General features: G+C 37.4%; 1 protein-coding gene across 9 annotated transcripts in view; it reads right to left on the reverse strand.

Annotated features, from left to right (window-relative positions):
* Window positions 1-2,874: 2,874 nt before the first annotated feature.
* The window catches only part of LOC149311727 (ELKS/Rab6-interacting/CAST family member 1), a 266,847-nt gene continuing 251,508 nt past the window's right edge, over window positions 2,875-18,213 (reverse strand). For 6 of the 9 annotated variants that reach the window (XM_089527772.1, XM_089527771.1, XM_089527770.1 and 3 more), the window contains 2 exons: window positions 17,366-17,554; window positions 2,875-9,677 (listed from right to left, as the gene is read on the reverse strand). In XM_089527772.1, the coding sequence (XP_089383898.1) occupies window positions 9,540-9,677; window positions 17,366-17,554 (327 nt within the window). In that variant the 3' untranslated portion in view covers window positions 2,875-9,539. Of the gene's footprint in view, window positions 9,678-17,365; window positions 17,555-18,213 lie in introns of those variants that run through there. The other 3 variants (XM_089527775.1, XM_089527773.1, XM_089527774.1) reach the window with 1 other exon arrangement.

Raw genomic sequence — 18,213 nt, forward strand, 5'->3', positions numbered from 1 at the left:
GTCACACTTCCCCTAAAGGACTGTGTCCCATAGCTTGAGGGTGCTCCTGGGCTCGTCGCTTCAGCTGTCATCCCAGGTTTGGCTGATTCGCCAGCTACGACCCATCCTGGAACAGGAGACTGTAGAAATGGTTGTACATTCACTGGTAACCTCTCGTCTCAATTTCTGCAATGCGCTCTATATGGGGCAACCCTCATGCCATGTTCAGAAGCTGCAATTGGTCCAAAATATGGCAGCCAGATTGGTGACATGGCGTTCCAAATTTGATTCTATTACATCTATCTTAAAATCCCTACACTGGTTGCCCATTACCTTCCGGACACAGTATAAGGTGTTGGCTATTACCTATAAAGACCTGCATGGCTTGGGCCCAGCTTATTGAGGGAACACCTCCTCCCATACAATCCTTCCCGCACTCTCCGGTCCTCTGGGAAGAACCTACTGCAGTTAGAGAGAAATAGACTGAAGATGACTTCCCAGAGGACATTCTCTGTTGCTGCTCCAAAAATCTGGAATTACCTGTCAGATGAGATCCGCCATCTAACATCTTTGGAGGCCTTTAAGAAGGCAATAAAAACGGATCTCTTCCGGCAGGCCTTCCCAAACTGATCTCCTCAGAATTTTCACTCTCCTTATGTCTTGTTATGCTTTTATCATGTTTGATTTTATTGTTTTTGTTTGTTGTTATCTACCTTGATCCAATACAGGGAGGCGGGATACAAATAATAATAATAATAATAATAATAATAATTATTATTATTATTATTATTATTATTATTATTATTATCAGGTATGGTTAGTGCATCTTGCAATTCTAGCCAATGAAAAACACAGATGCTGCCTTACAATAGTGTCTGTAAGCAAAAGCAAAAGTCCACCTATAAAGCTCAGTATGGCTTGGGCCATACTGAAGAAATGCCAGTAGTTAAAAGTATTCTTGCATCAACTTGTCCATAAATGATGCTCTCCTCTGAATTAAGGCGAATGAGGACTAGGAGAGCGAGCATTTTTGGCTGCAATATCCTGTTTTCAGAAAGCTTTCCAGTGTAGCTTGCCTGGCATTTTTGTTACTAATTTTTTTAGCGTTAGGCAAATAAATGTTAATTATCCTAGACTATAAAAAAGGCTTTTAAAGGACATTAGGATCATATTTTTAACACTGCTTTCAACTATTTTGGTTATATTTATGCCTCTTGTGATTTTATAAACTATTCTGAAAACTGATGCTGAAGAGATGGTACACAAACTTCTTAATAAAATAAATAAAATGGCTGAGTTGCTTTGGAATCACTATTACTGGAGCCAGCATAGTGCGGTAGAGAGACATGAATCAGAATGACTACACTTCAAAACCCCACACAGCCATGATGTTGAACTAGTATGGTGAGTATACACAAAACCAGCAGCATTCTTATGCCTAATGTTCCTTTTTACTCCAACCACCCAATTGTAGGTGCAGGCAGATTCAACTAAGGACATCTTCCACTCTTTGTTGTTCATAAATGGTAACCTGATAATGCATGAAAGGGATTGGGCCCCTTTGCCATTTAGTATACACAATATAATTGTTAACAACTCTTCAAACTGTGACTCAAATTCTCCCTTCTAGGGAAATGGTACTGGGAGTGGTTCATCTTTTGGTATTTATGAAGTTGCACTCCTACCACTTGTTCAATGACTTGAGTCACAGCAAGTCTACTAGGTTGTCTGCGGTGACCCAGAGGACCTTTTCATCTGCCGCTCCCAGGCTGTGGAATGACCCGCTGGACGAAATCTGTCATCTTACCACCTTGGAAGCCTTTAAAAAGGCAATCAAGACGGATCTCTTCCAGCAGGCCTTCCCAGATCAGCCTCCTTGACCTGCCTCCCCCTGCTACTACTATTACTATTGCTGTTATTTCTACTGCTCCTAACACTGATATTGACATTGGTACCGATATCACCATCCCTGCCCCCTCTCTCCTATAGGATAATCTCTCCTGCACAATTCACCCACAAATTTTCTTTTCTTTTTTATTATGCTTGTATTGGCATGTTTTATATTATCTGCTGTTTAATCCTATTTTATGGCTTGGACTTTTATGCTTTTATGATTGGGGGGAGGGCTGGGTTTTTGGGATCTGTAATTTTAATTGTATGCTGTGTCATTTTACTGTTGTGATTCGCTTTGATTCCCTGTGAAAAAGCGGAATATAAATAAATTATTATTATTACTATTTGGAAACTAGTCTACTATTGGCATACCATTAAAACTTCAATAGCCTGTGCTTTGAAAATGACACGTTTGGATGAACATTATATTTCACTTGTTTCAGTTAGCTGACAGAGGTATCTTGCATTCATAGCAGGACTCAGGTCCATCTAGATTATTTGACATGAACTCAGATTATCTTTTAAACTGATCGACCTTCCAATGCATCTACCTTCCAATGTTCTAATTCTGATGCCATTTTGAGTCTAAAGAGGATTGATTCATCTAGTTCTAAGGAGAGATGAGCTAAAGGAGATATGAACTAACCCTTGAATTTCCCTGACTGCTGGCAGATGATCAGTCATTAGTTTGGTAAATTTTAGTTTCTTCCCCTTCTTTCATACCGTTTAATGTAATGAAATTGTCTAGAACTTTCTAGGCAAACCAACTATAGTTCTGGGTAAAAAAGCTGTAATGCTCTTGAGTGTAAGAGAGGGAGAAGCAGACATAACCATTATTATACTAACCCCACTGCTAGGATCAAGAAATACAGAAATGTAATCTTATAAAGTAATCTTATATGGACAATCATGAAGCAGTAAACTTTAGGACCTTTCTGGACAATACTACCCAAAATAGGGTGCTTTTTGTTTTGTTTTGTGTTTAAAAAAGAACAGACAACACAATTTTTAAATAATTTTATAATTTCTTGAAGAACTTAGTTTGTGAATAAAAAAGAAAAAATCGAACAAAAGTGTTTATATTATCAAGGCAAAGTTGAATATATAACACAATTTCATTGCAATTCATTATCCTGTCAGTAACACGACTCCATCAATAAAACACATACAAGTTGAAGGCAGCGTGCGCACTTGCATTACAGACATCTATTACCTCCCGCTGCTGCTCCTTCCAGAAAGAACTCAAAGTATGTCAGACTATATATGCAAAGCTTGTCTCCTCCTCTATTAAAGTGCAACACATCACTTTTCAGTTAGCAAAAGATCCCCGTCTGTAGTGTGTGTGTGTGTGTGTGTGTGTGTGTAAGAAGACATTTTACAAATGTTCAGTTCCTATGACAACGTACTGCGCTGCCTTCATTAATTCCTTGAAGCAAAATTTCACATGTTACATTTCAAAATGAGGTGAATCTAAGAGAAGGAACAATACTGCTTAGGCAGGGATAAGTGAACTCATGTTATGTCAGTTTGAAAGAAGGCCTAGAGGATGTAATCACTTTATTTGCAGAGAATAAAAAGAAGATGTGAACATTTGGTTAGCACTAATAGTCTTAGGATACAGCGTATCAAATTCATCACTGATAGGTAGAGGACTAGTCGGCAGGAGCAAAGCTTGCAGACTCTTTATTTCTAGGAAGTGTCCAATGAAATCAATATTAAGCCAAAGCCTTGGTTTACCATATGAAATGACTGAGTACCCTTACTTCAGCTAAGCCACAAATCTATGAAGAAAAGGGCAATTTCAATGAAATTTGGCTAAAGACTTTGAGAAGCTGCATAAATAACAGTGTTCCAATACTGTCAGCTTTGAATTTAGCTGGGGCACCTGATATTAAATCAAACATATCTGTAGTTAATACAGTAATAATCTCAATTTAAAATAATTTTATAGATTCTCCAAATTAACCAGGATTTAATTTTGTAAATGCATTCATGTGTAATAATTCAACACATGACTCACAAATACACTTATGATATGCAGATTTATGTTAGCCAAAACCTTAAAAGTAGTCAAAAGGTGCAGAAAAGAATGATAATCCCTTTCTTGTAAGATTAAGTCTTTTTCAAAACTGGGGGCATACAGAATGACTATACAGGTAAACAGCTATTAGCAGAGCAGAAGGTATGATTAGGAATAACTAATTGTTTATGTGTACAAAACAGGAAGTAAAGTGTGTGTAAATATGCTTCAATGCTTCTCTTCTATCGAAATAAGTGGAATTGAAACACAAGAAAACAGCAGCTGTTACTGATGACTAGCTGATAATTTTGCTCCTTTCTAAAAGTAATCCATGTACCATAGTGTTGGGAGAGGGATAAGGTCAACATTTGTAAGAAGGCTACATTGGTTTGGTCTTCTTGGCCTGTCAAAGGCAACTGAAAGGTATCTTGAGCCTAAAAAGTCAATTTCCTTATAAACTGAGAGGAGGAGTCCAGAGCTTTGCCTTTTCATATTTTGAATTCCTCTGGACAATACATTTAGTTTAATATATTTTTAAGCACAACTTTTTATTTCATTTCTACTTCTATCTTTTTTTTAAAGTTTAAAATCAGACAACAGACACACATTGTCAGTAACTGCCCCAGTCTGAGGACCACACAGACAATAATTGACAAGCAGAGAACAAAACAGAAAAACAAAAATAAAACCCTGAAAAAGTCAAGGGGAAATACCAATGATGACAGGGTTACAGCACTCGCCACACACACTGGAAAAAGTCAGTATTTTCGTTTATACTTTGACACTAAAAAGTTTGGAAATGCTTTTATTCTTTTTTAAAAAAGGTCAACAAGAGATAGCCATTTTGTTCAGAAGGATAACGGCTCCCTCTATTAATGGAAAAAAGTTAAAAAATATTTGTTTTATAAAAACAGCACCTGCTGCACTGACAAGATTGAGTGATTGGCAAAGGAAGAGTCTATCTGCTTAATCCTGGCCATTCCAAGCCACTCACCACTTGACTTTGCCACTTGTCTAACTTCACTGGGGCAGTGTTATTAAATCCATTGTTTTTGCTTTCGATTTCTATTACTGCATGGTTCTCTGAAATGGGAGAGCTTCAAGAACTGAGACAGAAATATACACCATTTTATTTCATTTAGGTCTCTCCAAAAACCCTTATTAAGCTGACAAAATAGGACTATGAGACAGGAAGAAAATGGTGTTCCACTAACTCCTCTCCCCTTGATCCAATCAGAATATTCCTTGAATATTAGAATGGATAGAGAGAGAGAGAGAGAAATTGCCTAAAAATCCCATATAATATGGGATCTTACAAAATTCACTGAAAATTTCCATGCATGGAGACTTTTGTGAGTCTTTCCCTTTCATACAAAGCATCTGATGGCACACAGTAGTTTGTCAGTATAATTTTCACTTCTTTAGTTGTGGTAAATGTTTGGGATTTACAGAGCGTATGACTTGCATTTTCGACTGAAAACAATGACCAAAGGCAGCCATTATAACAGATCCAATACACAAGAAAGGTATTTCATCTGAAAATGGCTCTTACTAAAGTTTTTCTTCAACATTAGTAGCATGTGTCAATTCTGAGCTTGATATTTAATGTATTCTAGTCTTTTATAAAAACCAGATCATGACTGTAATGAGAATGTGGGTTCTCTGGAAACATTAAACCACCAAATTAGGAACTCCATCTAGAATGTCAAGAAATTATCTCTATTTTTCAGGCAGCTATTAAAAACTGTATCTAATTAATAAAAATTCTCCCACTGCTCCCTTTATACAAAGTCCATGAGGTTTATAAGCACCTTTTGAAGCATCACAATTTAGCTTTTTTGTAACCTGAAAGAGTGATGACACATTCTTAACTGTATAGCCAAGTCTTATTATAATTCAGTAAATAAGAGAATTTTGAATTCACTGATAACAGGCTATTTTTGAAAACTGGACTAAGGGACAAGGAAAGGAAAGATAAATTGTTCCAGCAATTTATCCTGCAGTGTAACTAGTCCAAAGCTATACGAGTTAGATTATGATCTAATGTTAAAAGAAACAAATAGGACACGCTCAGCAACAACTTATGGTCAATACCTTGTATTTAAATCACTGTAATTCCTTGAAATGAAGTAAGATAGGATCTGTATCCAAACAGAATAAATAAGTTTATCTGCAATGTTACAGATGATAAAACCAAGTCACCGTTCCAAAAATAAAACATTGTTTTTGCACAATTTCTGAGGACATGGAAATGGGTAGAAAAACTGAAACAGAGGCACATTCCAGATTTGGGCTTGGAAGGATTAAAACAGAAGGTGTGCTGCTGGATAGTAATGACCAAATGGCCAGTTAGGAAGAGGCCCTGCTTGAAAAAATCCCCATCTCCCCTGAAAAACAAGATGTGAGTAGAGCAGACCATAAAGAATGGGCTTTATCATAATAAATAAATTTCATGAGATGTGGGCCCTGTATACAATGTCATGAAAATGTCATCCCTCTGCTATCACTGATCCAGTTTCACAAGAGCATAGCCACATGGTGGCAGATGACTTAAAGGCTCCAGAAATACTTTCATGGAGAACTGTAAGTGATATGCAGTGTGATAAGCACATGACGTAGCAACCACAAAAGACTATCTCTGAATAGTTTCCCTCCTCTTTCAGTCAAACCCAGTCCCAAACAAAACAAAACCCTCTATCAAGGAACATCTCAGTAAGAGGTTTACAAGCAGCAGTCATTTCAACCACAGATAAGGAAAATTCCACAGCTTCTCCCACAGAGAGAGTGGATTGTTTTACAGCAGGGAACAAGGGCAGCTGAAGACCCAACCATATAACTTAATAGGATAGCCAGGGAGTGGTGGTGGTGGGAAGATGTAAGGCCTGAAGGCTGAGAGGGTTTTACAGGCAGCATTAAATTCCTACAGTGAGTAATTAGGGATGAAGGAGAAAAAGCTAGAAGGGAAATTTCAAAACAGCAGCTTCTATCAAAATGTGCTGACTCAAACAATAGGGCCAAAGGCGCGGCTCTGGTATGAGGCATGGCTCAGTGCTATGTACAGTCATTGTCTACATGCCTTCCGGTAAAGGCAATTTCAACCTTGAGAACAGTTAAGTCCCCCTCCTTAATGACAAAAAAGACTGTTATTGCCATCAGCTCTAAAACCACCATACTAAATTTCCAAAGTCAAGAAAGTGCAAACTAAGATGGCAATGTGAGTCTTTGAGGAAGAAGTCTGCAGAAAAAGTTCACCATTTAAAACTAAGACTATTTATGCTCTGTTTCATATCTCCAAGGCACTCCTCCACTCCTGCCATGCAGGTGCTAAAAGAAGGAACAACTTGGCACAGGATGCCCCACTGCTTTCTTTTATAATCAAGGGCATATGCTGTATATTTAAAATATATTAATGAACTTTTAAAATCTTGTCTTATTGGTACTCTCTCCTCACTTTTTACAAATCAGTGAAACAGGGTTACACATTCCTTATCCGACATTCCAAAATCCAAAATCCTCCAAATGGCCGGCTAAGACACCTTTGCTTTCTAATGGTTTGGTGTGCACACACTTTGTTTCATGCGAAAATTATTAAAAATATTATGTATAAAATTACCTTCAGAGTATGTGTATATGGTGTATATGAAACATAAATGAATTTGATGTTTTGAGTGAGGATGCCATCTTCAAGATATCTCATTATGGATATGCAAATGTTACAAAAATTCACCCCCAACGCATTTCAGAAATCCAAAACACTTCTGGTCCTAAGAATTTTGGATAAGGGATATTCAACATGTATTACAAGCTGTGGGTTTCGACATTTGAAGGAGGGGATATGGAAGGGGATAAAGTAGAAAACAATGCTTCAATATGGCCCAAGCCAATACTACTAAAATTGGGGTCCATGGACCAAAGCTGGTCTGCAAACCATCAGCTTCCAGTCAGTGGATGCTTCCAAGAAAGTAAGAAACAATAGTAGCTAATGAGCACAAATATGGTACCAGTCCCTTTCACACTGGGAGTCTAAGTGACATGTGATGGAGGATATACAGCCAGCCCTCAATATCCAAGGATTCTTTATCCATCCCTGGCTTGAAGATATTCCAAAAAGATATACACTGCCAAAAGAAAACCTTGATTCTGCTACTGTATATAAGGGAGACCATTTTACTATGCCATTCTATATAATGGGATTTGAGCATCTCAGGATTTGATATCCACAGGGGAACCTGAAACCAAACCTCAGCAAAAACCAAGGCTCCACTGTATTGTAGGATCTGAAAAAATGGAATAAAGAACCTTAAGAGGAAGCCTGCTTTATAACATTAAATTTAGGTTTAAGGAATGAGGATATTCAAGTGCAAAGCATTTAAGCTGGAAAAAACAACCAAACTGTTTAACTTAGAAAAATGAAACAGTGATTAGAATAGTCATTTCAGTGATAAATGAATCAGGAAAGCAAATTACAGACCATTGATCTTCCTCTTACTGCAGTTAATTTAGAATCCTAATTTCCTTTTCTGTTATTTGCTATAAAAGTTCCTCTTATCCCTGAAATCTGAAAAAAGAAAAATCAGAAATACAGAGATAATGTATCAGAGATACATTATCTGGTGAATGCCTGATGAAAATGTGTAAAACTAATAATCCCTAGAGCAAAATTATATTTTCACAATTTATGCAAAACAATTGATTATTCAGATTCTTATTTACTCTATCCATTTGGATATGTTAACAGGATGCTGTTTAGAGAAGCTATTTTGCCCTCACACATTATTGGCAGGTGATAAGTAATAGGTAAGACCAATACTCTGATACTGGGTGTAGTTTATGAAGTAATCTTCTAAGAACTAAAAAAAAACCCCTAAAATAAGAAGCTAAGCATGAACTGAGCACTGATCAAATAAGAATGCAGACATATATAAAGTATGAGGCTAAGCTTTGCTAAAATCCCACGAAGGTCTGCTAAAGAAAAAAGTCATCCCCATTTGGTAAACAAACATGAAGCTCACAAGTAGAATAAAAGAAAATGTAAAACTATTATCAATTGTCTCTTGGCTGAAATCTCTACTGCAATACAGGGATATCCCACTTCTCTCTTTGTAACAATCTCAACTTTAATGGTGAAAACTCCTGTGAAGATACAGACTGCTAATCCTGAGCTAGCAAAAGTGTTGTTGGCCAACTTTGGTCCACTTTTAGGACCACACTCAACCTTCTCCATAAATGAATATAGGGCACAGATTTATTAATTAGAAAATAAAATGAAAACAAGTGCTCCCCTCCTACCTCTTTAAGAATCAACAGAACAAGCTGCTCAAATATATTGCCATTTCTATGCTTCTTGGACTCAGCACATTTGTGAACAGACATATCCCAAAGCCAACAGGAAAGGTAACTGGGAGGCATTATTCCAAAACAGAAAGGCAGTGAGAATATGAATACAGGCATAATTCAGTACTGATAGACTGGAAAAGATGAAATACCAGTTTAGGTTCATTTGTTTCTTTTTATAAAAAGGTGAACCAAGAGTTTCTTCTCCTTCTTCTCTCCTCTGCCTTTCACACACTTCTCCAATTCTAGCTCCTTGGACTGATTGGGCTTGCCCCTGGGCATGCTGCTGTCAGGGAGCTAGCACAGATTTAGGTCATGATGACTCCTCAAGTGCATTGACAACTTGCTCCAGGATGTCAGGGCAGTGATCTGCTATCTGCTGTAGAATGGCATTGGCAAATTCCTGTAGCTCTGCGCTGTCCCGCTCACCTTTTTCCATCTCTTGATGAAGCTGTGAGAAAACAAAAGGTAGAATTCCATCAATACATGCTTGTGTATTTAAAAATGTATGTATTAAAACATAGCCCACAGCTTAAGTGCTGCTTTAGAAATAAAAAAGAAACTATTCAATAAAATATTTAGAACCTGAATTTGCCTCTGAATGTACCCTGAAGAGGGGGCAGTAGCCAACTGCATCCACCTGATAAGCACATACCATAAGAACTTACAAAAACTTTCATTCATACCTAAAATGAAAAACATTAAGTGGTTCAAACGCTTCAAAAGAGGTTTATATCTAATTGATCATAACTGCAAGGATCTAGCCTGGAATTTTATGTTTAAGCCTACAAGTTGCTCTACATTTGATAAAATAAATACTATTTTTCAAATAGCATGCTGCAGATCTAGAGATAATAGCTATTGACAGTGCATGGTAAAGCACCCTAAATTATGCTTCAAAAAAGTACTAATTCTAACCCAGGCATTTATCTTAGAGCTTATAAAGGGCAACTTCCTCTAGTCTCACTCAGACATTTATCTAACATTTTTCTTCCAAGAAACTTATTCAGGGGTAGCCTTGCTGGCCCTATAGCAAGATAAAACAAAATCCACAAAAGAGTGATGCCTTTATTGGTCACCAAAATGCACAAAACACTTTATGCAAGCTTTTAAAGTTCCACTGGCTTCTTCATCAGGCTAAGTATGTTAAAGAATCACACAGGAGAAGAAAAGTGATGGGTGCTGAAGTCAAAGGCCTGTATTTTGCTTCAGATGTTGTTTCTGTTGTGGTTCAGTTGATATGGAGGGATCTTTATGTACTGTTGTACTGTATCCAGGAGTCACTTTACTGCTGCTAATGGAGTTTAAAATTTACTGTTCTTTGTTTCAGTCCCCACATGGCCAAAAAAGGGGAGTGCCCTCTGCCTGCATTGACAGCCCTCCAGACCATCTTAACTAATAACAACAAAAACATCTTTAAAAAATTTAGGCCTGTGACTCTAATATATATTTTTTTCTTACTCTGTATCATTTTAAACAATTTTCCCTGATACATATGCCTGTGTTGCTTTGAAAGCTTGCATGATATATTTTGTGCATTTTTGGTTGGCCCAAAACACAGTGTGTTTTATCACTGGCTGAAAATTCACTCTTACTAAACAGGTTATCAAAAGCCATTAATTTTAGGGTTGGTTTATCCATCTACTGGTGATTTCTAATCAAGAATGCCCTTTTATTTGTACTTCTCTTGCACTGAAGGAATAGTATATGAATCAAAAGTATATGCACACTTGCTTTCACATGAATGCAATGGTAACAGTTCTTGTTAGTTACCATTTCTAGAAATCACAGCAAAAATATTATACCAAAAGTTCTGATCCACATACCACTTTCTCCATTTAAACATGGGCCAGCATGAGCCTCACCATGCCCGCCACATTTACACATCTACACTGCTTTAAAGAAACATTTCACAGTTGTGCATTTCTCTAATCAAAATATCAATCCTGTTCATATAGCTGTGAAATCCAGATAAGTAGCCATGTTAATTTACTGCATTAAAACAAAAAGGTGTCTTGTGACATTATGAAGGCTGCTGTATTTTGTAAATTCATGCCTTGAACAAGTATGAAGCATTTAAAATATTTATAACTGTATTTTTATACAGAACATTTTTGGAGTATTTTTTCTTTTTCATATTTGGTACTGGATAGAGTCTCAGGATACATCGTATTTCAGAGTAATGGTAAATAAAAACTAAATACTGTATTAATACTTGTGACATGTTTGTTTCTCAGTACACACAGCTGCTGTTGACCATTTCACAGTTCCTATTGACCATTTCTCCCATACAGAGCAAACCTACATTATTACTGAGAATTAAGAATTATGAAGACTATCTGGCAGGACACAGTCTTCTAATGACCAGACTGCTAGTGATGGAGAGAACACAGCCAGGAGAAAAAAGCTTTAAAATAGCAAATATATTCACAACCTATAAATTCTCCCAGTGCATACCAATAAGAGATTATATCATAGACTGGCTTCATATGGAGAGGGTTAATGAGCTCACAACAATAACCCCTCCCAAGCATACATTCTTGTGTTACCACAAGACACCAAGTGCCTCTACCCCACTAGCCAGAAATGGGACAACCAGGAATGACCTCTTTATTGCCAGTCTTGAGGCATTACTACAGCTAGGGACTGAATTCTCTTATGTCACTTACAAGTACTGTTCTGGAGCACAACATATAAAGGAGGGGGAAGAATGCTCTCTGCCCTAGCCACTCAGTTTGCCAAGAGGATAGTTTGATGTTGGAGGAAGAGTCTCCAGTGTGTGTTCTGAAGACATGTTCTTTTGTGAAAACTGCTCTCTCTGTGTGCAAAGTGTTCTTTCTTCTAATTTCTTATCACTGAAGTTGTCTGTTATGCCTTTTAAGCGTGCATGACAAGTGGCCAAAGAGATATAGCTCCATGCCATTTCCCCTTTCATTTGAGTAATGTTTTCAAAGTCTCTCTTTAACAATTCCTATCCCTGCCAACAAAATCCCTTCCCCATTAGAAAGAAATGTACAAATTATGTATGAAAGTTGGCTTATACACATAGGAAAAAGTGGTGCTAAAGGTGTCTAGCACTGGAAAAGGGAAATGACACCTCAGTTTTGCATCCTCTTCCATTCATTGCAAAGTGTTAAGCACCCATCTCCAACATGTTCAGCTTACATCAAAAACATCTCACACACTCTTTATCACCTTTTGATGGGTGCTTCCTCTTCCACACCCACATCAAATCATTGTCCCTCCCAGAATACTGAATCAAGTTCTGTAACTTTAGTATGTGTATTTTTATTGTTTTCCTAAAGATCTCTGCTTGTTCACTTTAGCTTACAAATGAGTTCCATGTGCCTCTGTACATAGAAACATATCATACTTTAAGTAAACTGTTGTGACTAACTTAAGAACTATATCAGAGTTCTTAATTAATTTACTTTTTGTGCACTGGATGTTGAGTTACAATTTTTCTATGATCTCTTATGGCAAAGTGGATAGGGCAGTTGTTGGTGCAGGGCAGCTAATTTTTCAGAAATTCCTTTCTCCCATTGAAACCAATGGAAAGAGAATTCTTTGTGGCATGTCTGGGACTAGTGTATCATTCATGGGTTGTAACAGAAGGGATAAATGAAAAAGTAAAGGGCAATGAAGTCAATTGTTTAAATCAATTTTATTGTAAGACCCTCAGAGGTCTTAGGATGTGTTTGTGTGTGTTATGGCCCCTTGGATGGCAAAGTACAACAGGATTGTGGCCTTGTTGGCCTATAAGGGGGAAAAAACCCTTTCTTAAGGACAAATCAAGACCTTAGAACACCAATAATATGAATCTTTTAACAAATCTGAAAATTAACTGCTAATCAATGTTCTCCTGAAATGCCTCAGGAACAGCTTCAATATTGCTTGTTCAGAGAAGCGTTCCCAGGCACTGCATGACTATTATTTGCTATTTGACGTTTTTAATTTGTTGCCTGTTTTATTGAACCCTTTCCTGTATTGTTATGTATTATTTATATGTATTATGCTACTACTTCTTAGATTGTATGCCATGGGCAGGTTTACTCGTATCTATTTTATTGTTTGTATGTACAATGCTGTGCAAATCTACAGCGCTATATAAATAAAGCATAATAATAATAATAATAATAATAATAATAATAATAGCTTCATTTTGCATTTATTTAGGTAAGCACAGGAAGTGATCATTCTTTCCAAAGCTCTACTAATAGTCCATCCAGACTCCAAGCTATATAAGGGGAACAACCAATGACAAGAGACAGCAAGAGGCTATTTGAGAGTACAGGTGCTGACATGTTCTTCACACATATCACAGGGGGTATAGCCTGCAAGGTTTGCTCATGGATTGATTTTCATTCCTCTCTAAAAACTGTGTTTAGAAGTAAATTACCAAGACAGTTGCAAGAATCTTTAAATATATACTTTTCTTTAATTAACTTAGTTTATTCTCATAAAACATTGACCAAAAGTACCTTCAAACAGCCTGCACTACTGTTCTTCGCATTTCTAACGGGTCATGCCATGGTGGACTGGGTGAGAAGAGATGCTACATAAGGATATATATATATATGGTATATCTTGTGTTTATTATGCCTTCTCCAAGAGAACTGTGGAAAATCATTTTCTAGCACTGGTAATTAAATGGCCCATTTTGAATGTGTTATTATATAAGTATCAATGTATCAGAAATCCATCCAGATCCACAAGCATCTGGGGTGGGTGATCTTAATGGATTCCCTACTGCTGCAGAAGTGATGATATGCTACTCATGTGCATAAATACACTACTTCTGTACATGTTATTGGTAAAAAGTCATTGTGGGCTATTTAAGGAACTGAGGTGCCCTCACTGTCTTAGAGAGTAGGGAGCAAGTATTAAATTGAGAATATATTAAATGGTTGAAGCTGATTACATTTTTCTGATTTGAGGAGGAATTTTAGTAGGGAAACAGGTGTTGGTGAAGTTGGGAAAACTCGACCTGGGTCTTCTACAAAGACAATATGGACTATTTCTAATGAATTTATAAAGACAGAAACCTAACTGAAAACTATCCCATGAAAGTGCTTTTGTTCCAGATGAAATTATTTTGAGAGATCTCTTGTTCTTTTAGATTGTTAAGAGTTGCTTCTATTAGCCTCCTAGAGTCTGGCCACTGAAATGGTTATTTTACTTAATGTTTTAAAGTTAAAAGTACAAAAAAGAAAGTTCAAATATCACAATAGATGAAACAAGGAGAGAAGGGAAAACACAAACACAAAATCACAGTTGTATTCTATTGTGTGGAATTAATCTGTAATAGTTCAGGACTAATTTGTTGGTATGTGAGTATTACACATAGTCCAATTTTGCATATAACAGTTAATCATGAAAGCAATATTCACAACCAAGTGATGAAAAGCATACTATCTTCATGCCTTAACAATGAAAAACCTGATGAAGTCAACCACCACTTAGCCAGCCTGAAGACAGGCTTATATGGGCTATAACAGAAATGGATTTTAGTAGAAAAGCTAGTGATAATAGAAGGCAAAAGTTTTACTGTATAATAATGATAAAGGAAGAATCATTGGAGCTAAATAAGGTATTTGGACTTGAGGGAAACAAAAAGTGATCAAGCATAATGATGAGAAATGTGACACATTTGTTCCAAAGCATGCAAGTACTTCTATTTACATATGCCTTGTCTAATGTATGTGATAAGGACACATACAGCACAGGTATTTCAGTACATTTGTGCTTCTGGCTATGAACTTAATTTACTCCAGCTAACTCAATAGGGCCAAATGAGGGGCTAAAATAATGAAAGCTTTCCGTAAATACTAACTGTGAAGAGGTACAAAGGCAGGTCAGAAGCTTTGGTGTAATGAGTTAAAGAAAAAAAGATGTGGGTGAAACTGACTTTTATGTGTGGAACTTGTTAAAGGAAATTATCTGACCTATGTTTCCCAGGGAGCTGAATCTTTAGTTGCCTACCAATTAGTAGGAGCCGGAAGAAAGTAAATACTATAAAATATTTTTTTAAAAAGAAAACCCAAAGTTACATATGAAATGTCACACTCCAAAGTACAATGTATGTGCACCTATGTTTAGGATTTCTGCCCATATTTCAACTCAAACAAATGGTCTCCTTTTAAAATTTATTTATCTATAAAACAACCAGGAAATTATGCCACTTTGGTTACAGTCCAATGAATACGAAATTACTTGTTTCTAAGACCACTAATTAAGTTTAAATATGCCAAACTTTACATTGGACTGTGGCTTTATATGTACATGGCAGCATAACAATACAGTTAAATGGCCCAACACATCTCCTCTGGTCCAGTAAGGTAGACAGGGTGGGGGCTGAATGGGGCCCAAGGAGAGAAGGAATAAACAAAGAGGGCTTGGGACAGCAGTTGTTGGCATCGGAAGTGATGGAATATTTGGGGGCCCAGTGGAACCAGCTTCCCAGAAGCCCCATTTCTCTGACCCCCCAAGAACTCTCAAATGTTGTTCTCGCTCACACTCAGTCACACCATTTCTCTCACTCTTTTTCTTTCACATACTCACTCTCATAAGGGCTTGGTCACACTAATTCTCCAACTCACTGACCCATTTCTCTGAGAGTAATTTCTTTCAGTCCCAAAAGGTGCCACACAAGAGTCCTTTATCTCTTTGTGACACACACAAGCTTCTTTCTCAGTCACATGCACACATACACCCATGCTCAGTTGCACGATTTTTCTTGCTAGTTTCTCCTTCACACCTTCTTACCTAGTTCATTCTTACACATACACTCTCAAGTCATGGTCTCTCTCGCTCCCTCACTGGCTGCTACTACACTGAAGAATTAATGCAGTTTGACACCGCGGTCATGTCTCTATCCTATGGAATCCTGGGATTTGAAGTTTGTTTTGCTACCTGCATGCTCTGACTGTGAAGGCTAAATATCTCAAAAAAACAAACAACAACAACAACAAAAACCAAAACAAAAAAACCAAAACCAAAACAAACCTATACACATTCTCTAACTCTCACAGGGTAATTCTCTCTTTCACATGCACACTGTGACACTCATCTCTCACATTCACACATGCATTAATTCTTTCATACACCCTTGGTATCTTCCTCAATGTGTGACTTTCTCTCATACATTAATTCTGTCTCACACTCGCTCAATAACTCTCCCTTAGATATGTTCATTCACAGTCAGGCAGCATGGTGTTGTGATCCCTGCTCAGCCACAGAAACCCACTGAGTGACCTTGAGTGAGTCATGCATTCTCAGCTCCTAAAACACCCATGATAGATTTGCCTTAGGGCTGGAGGACCTCCAGATGGCTAGAGAGATGAGGGTAAGTGAAACCACAGTTACCGATCCTGTGGATATGTGGGTCGGACTGTAGTTTATTGTTACATCTGAATGTTTTTTCATGTTCAGAGACGCAGAAGCTTGTGAGTGGAAAATTGTAATCAGCATCCTGGTTATCAGCTACATATCTAACTCTTTGTCCCTTTACTCCTAATTCTATTGTTTTACTTGCTAATGTTGTTTAAACAAAGAAAAAATATACCTAGTACTTTACATTCTTAATTACACGACTTAAAGATTTTGAATCCTGAGTCTATAGAGCATCAATTAAAATAGTATTTCCTTAAAAGATAATGACTAATTTATAACTGTTTTAATCAGTTTGCATAACCATTGATTAAAAGAACATACCACTCTTTCTCTTTCAGGTCAACATAACTGGAGTCAAAATGGCACACTGGGAAACAAGGATATGTATTTGGGTTTGCAGAAATATAGAAAAATCTCGGGGGGGGGGGGGGGCGGGGAAGAGCAACCTTCACCACCAGCCCCAGGAAGACTGAGAATGCTTGGTGGTTAACAGGAGCAACAGGATGTTGGCTGAAAGTTTGAACAGAAGGATTCTTGTTAAAGGTAGAGGTAATGTTACAACATTTTATTGGAGATCCCCCCCATACCAAATAATAAGCAGTTATTATTCTGAAGCAAAAATCTACCCTGTTAGTTTAGGGAGGAGGTTGATTCCTCAGATGCAATAACCCATTAAAAAAAACCCTCTAAGATATTTGCATAATATTCACTTTAAGCACAGCACTGACATGGCCAGAAGATTCTGACCTGCTCCTGAGTCATCTTCTGCAGCTCCTTCTCCCAAGCTGCATGATCATCATCCAGGTTATAGGAAGCAGGTGGCGTGAGTCCATGAAGAATCAGAGGGTCCCGATCATGGCACAGGGCTGTCAAATGTCCAATATATAACTTCAACTTGCTGCGATTCTGATCAAGATCTAAAAGGGGCTGAATTACCTGAAACCAAAGGATCAGACGTCAATCACAGCCTGAAACACAGATTTGATGTTTAGTTAATTTTAACACAGATAATTAGAAGAAAACTGGGAGAAATCACCAATGCCTTTCCCCCTAATAGAGGGATCAGGGAGAAGAGGACATAATGCAGTGGGGGGGGGGGGGGCGGACAACACGACGAGAATGGTATGTGTGAATCTGAGTTCAGAAAATTATGTCTGTCTGAATCAAAAGAGCACACTAAGCAAGTTAACACATTTCAGGGAAAAGATTTTCTGCTGTACAAAAGAATAGTATTTTAAAATATTCTGCAGATTTAAAAGAGATACCTGGAGAATAGAAAGTTCAGAAAGGAACAGTCTACTGATTGCTGTCAATTAAACATTGAGAAGTGTACAAGTAACTAATAATAAAAAAGTACAAGATTTTCATCTGAGTAGCTTTCAAAATTTCAGTTCTCAACATGTTCATCTCATACAAGCAAATTCATGGCTGCACTGCTGTGTGTCAGCAGGCATAAGGTATCTTTCCAACTGTACCCTCTATCCCTGCTAATGAATGTAGAAGTGTGATAATCTCTTAGTCAACAGAAACAGGTGCTGGTACAACTTTCAACAGTGTCAGTGAATACACAACTCCTCTGGCTCCTTTGCCATGTT

Source organism: Sceloporus occidentalis, unplaced genomic scaffold (assembly GCF_023333645.1).
Source record: "Sceloporus occidentalis isolate IW3139 unplaced genomic scaffold, rSceOcc1.0.p SCAF_5, whole genome shotgun sequence".
Lineage (NCBI taxonomy): Eukaryota > Metazoa > Chordata > Lepidosauria > Squamata > Phrynosomatidae > Sceloporus > Sceloporus occidentalis.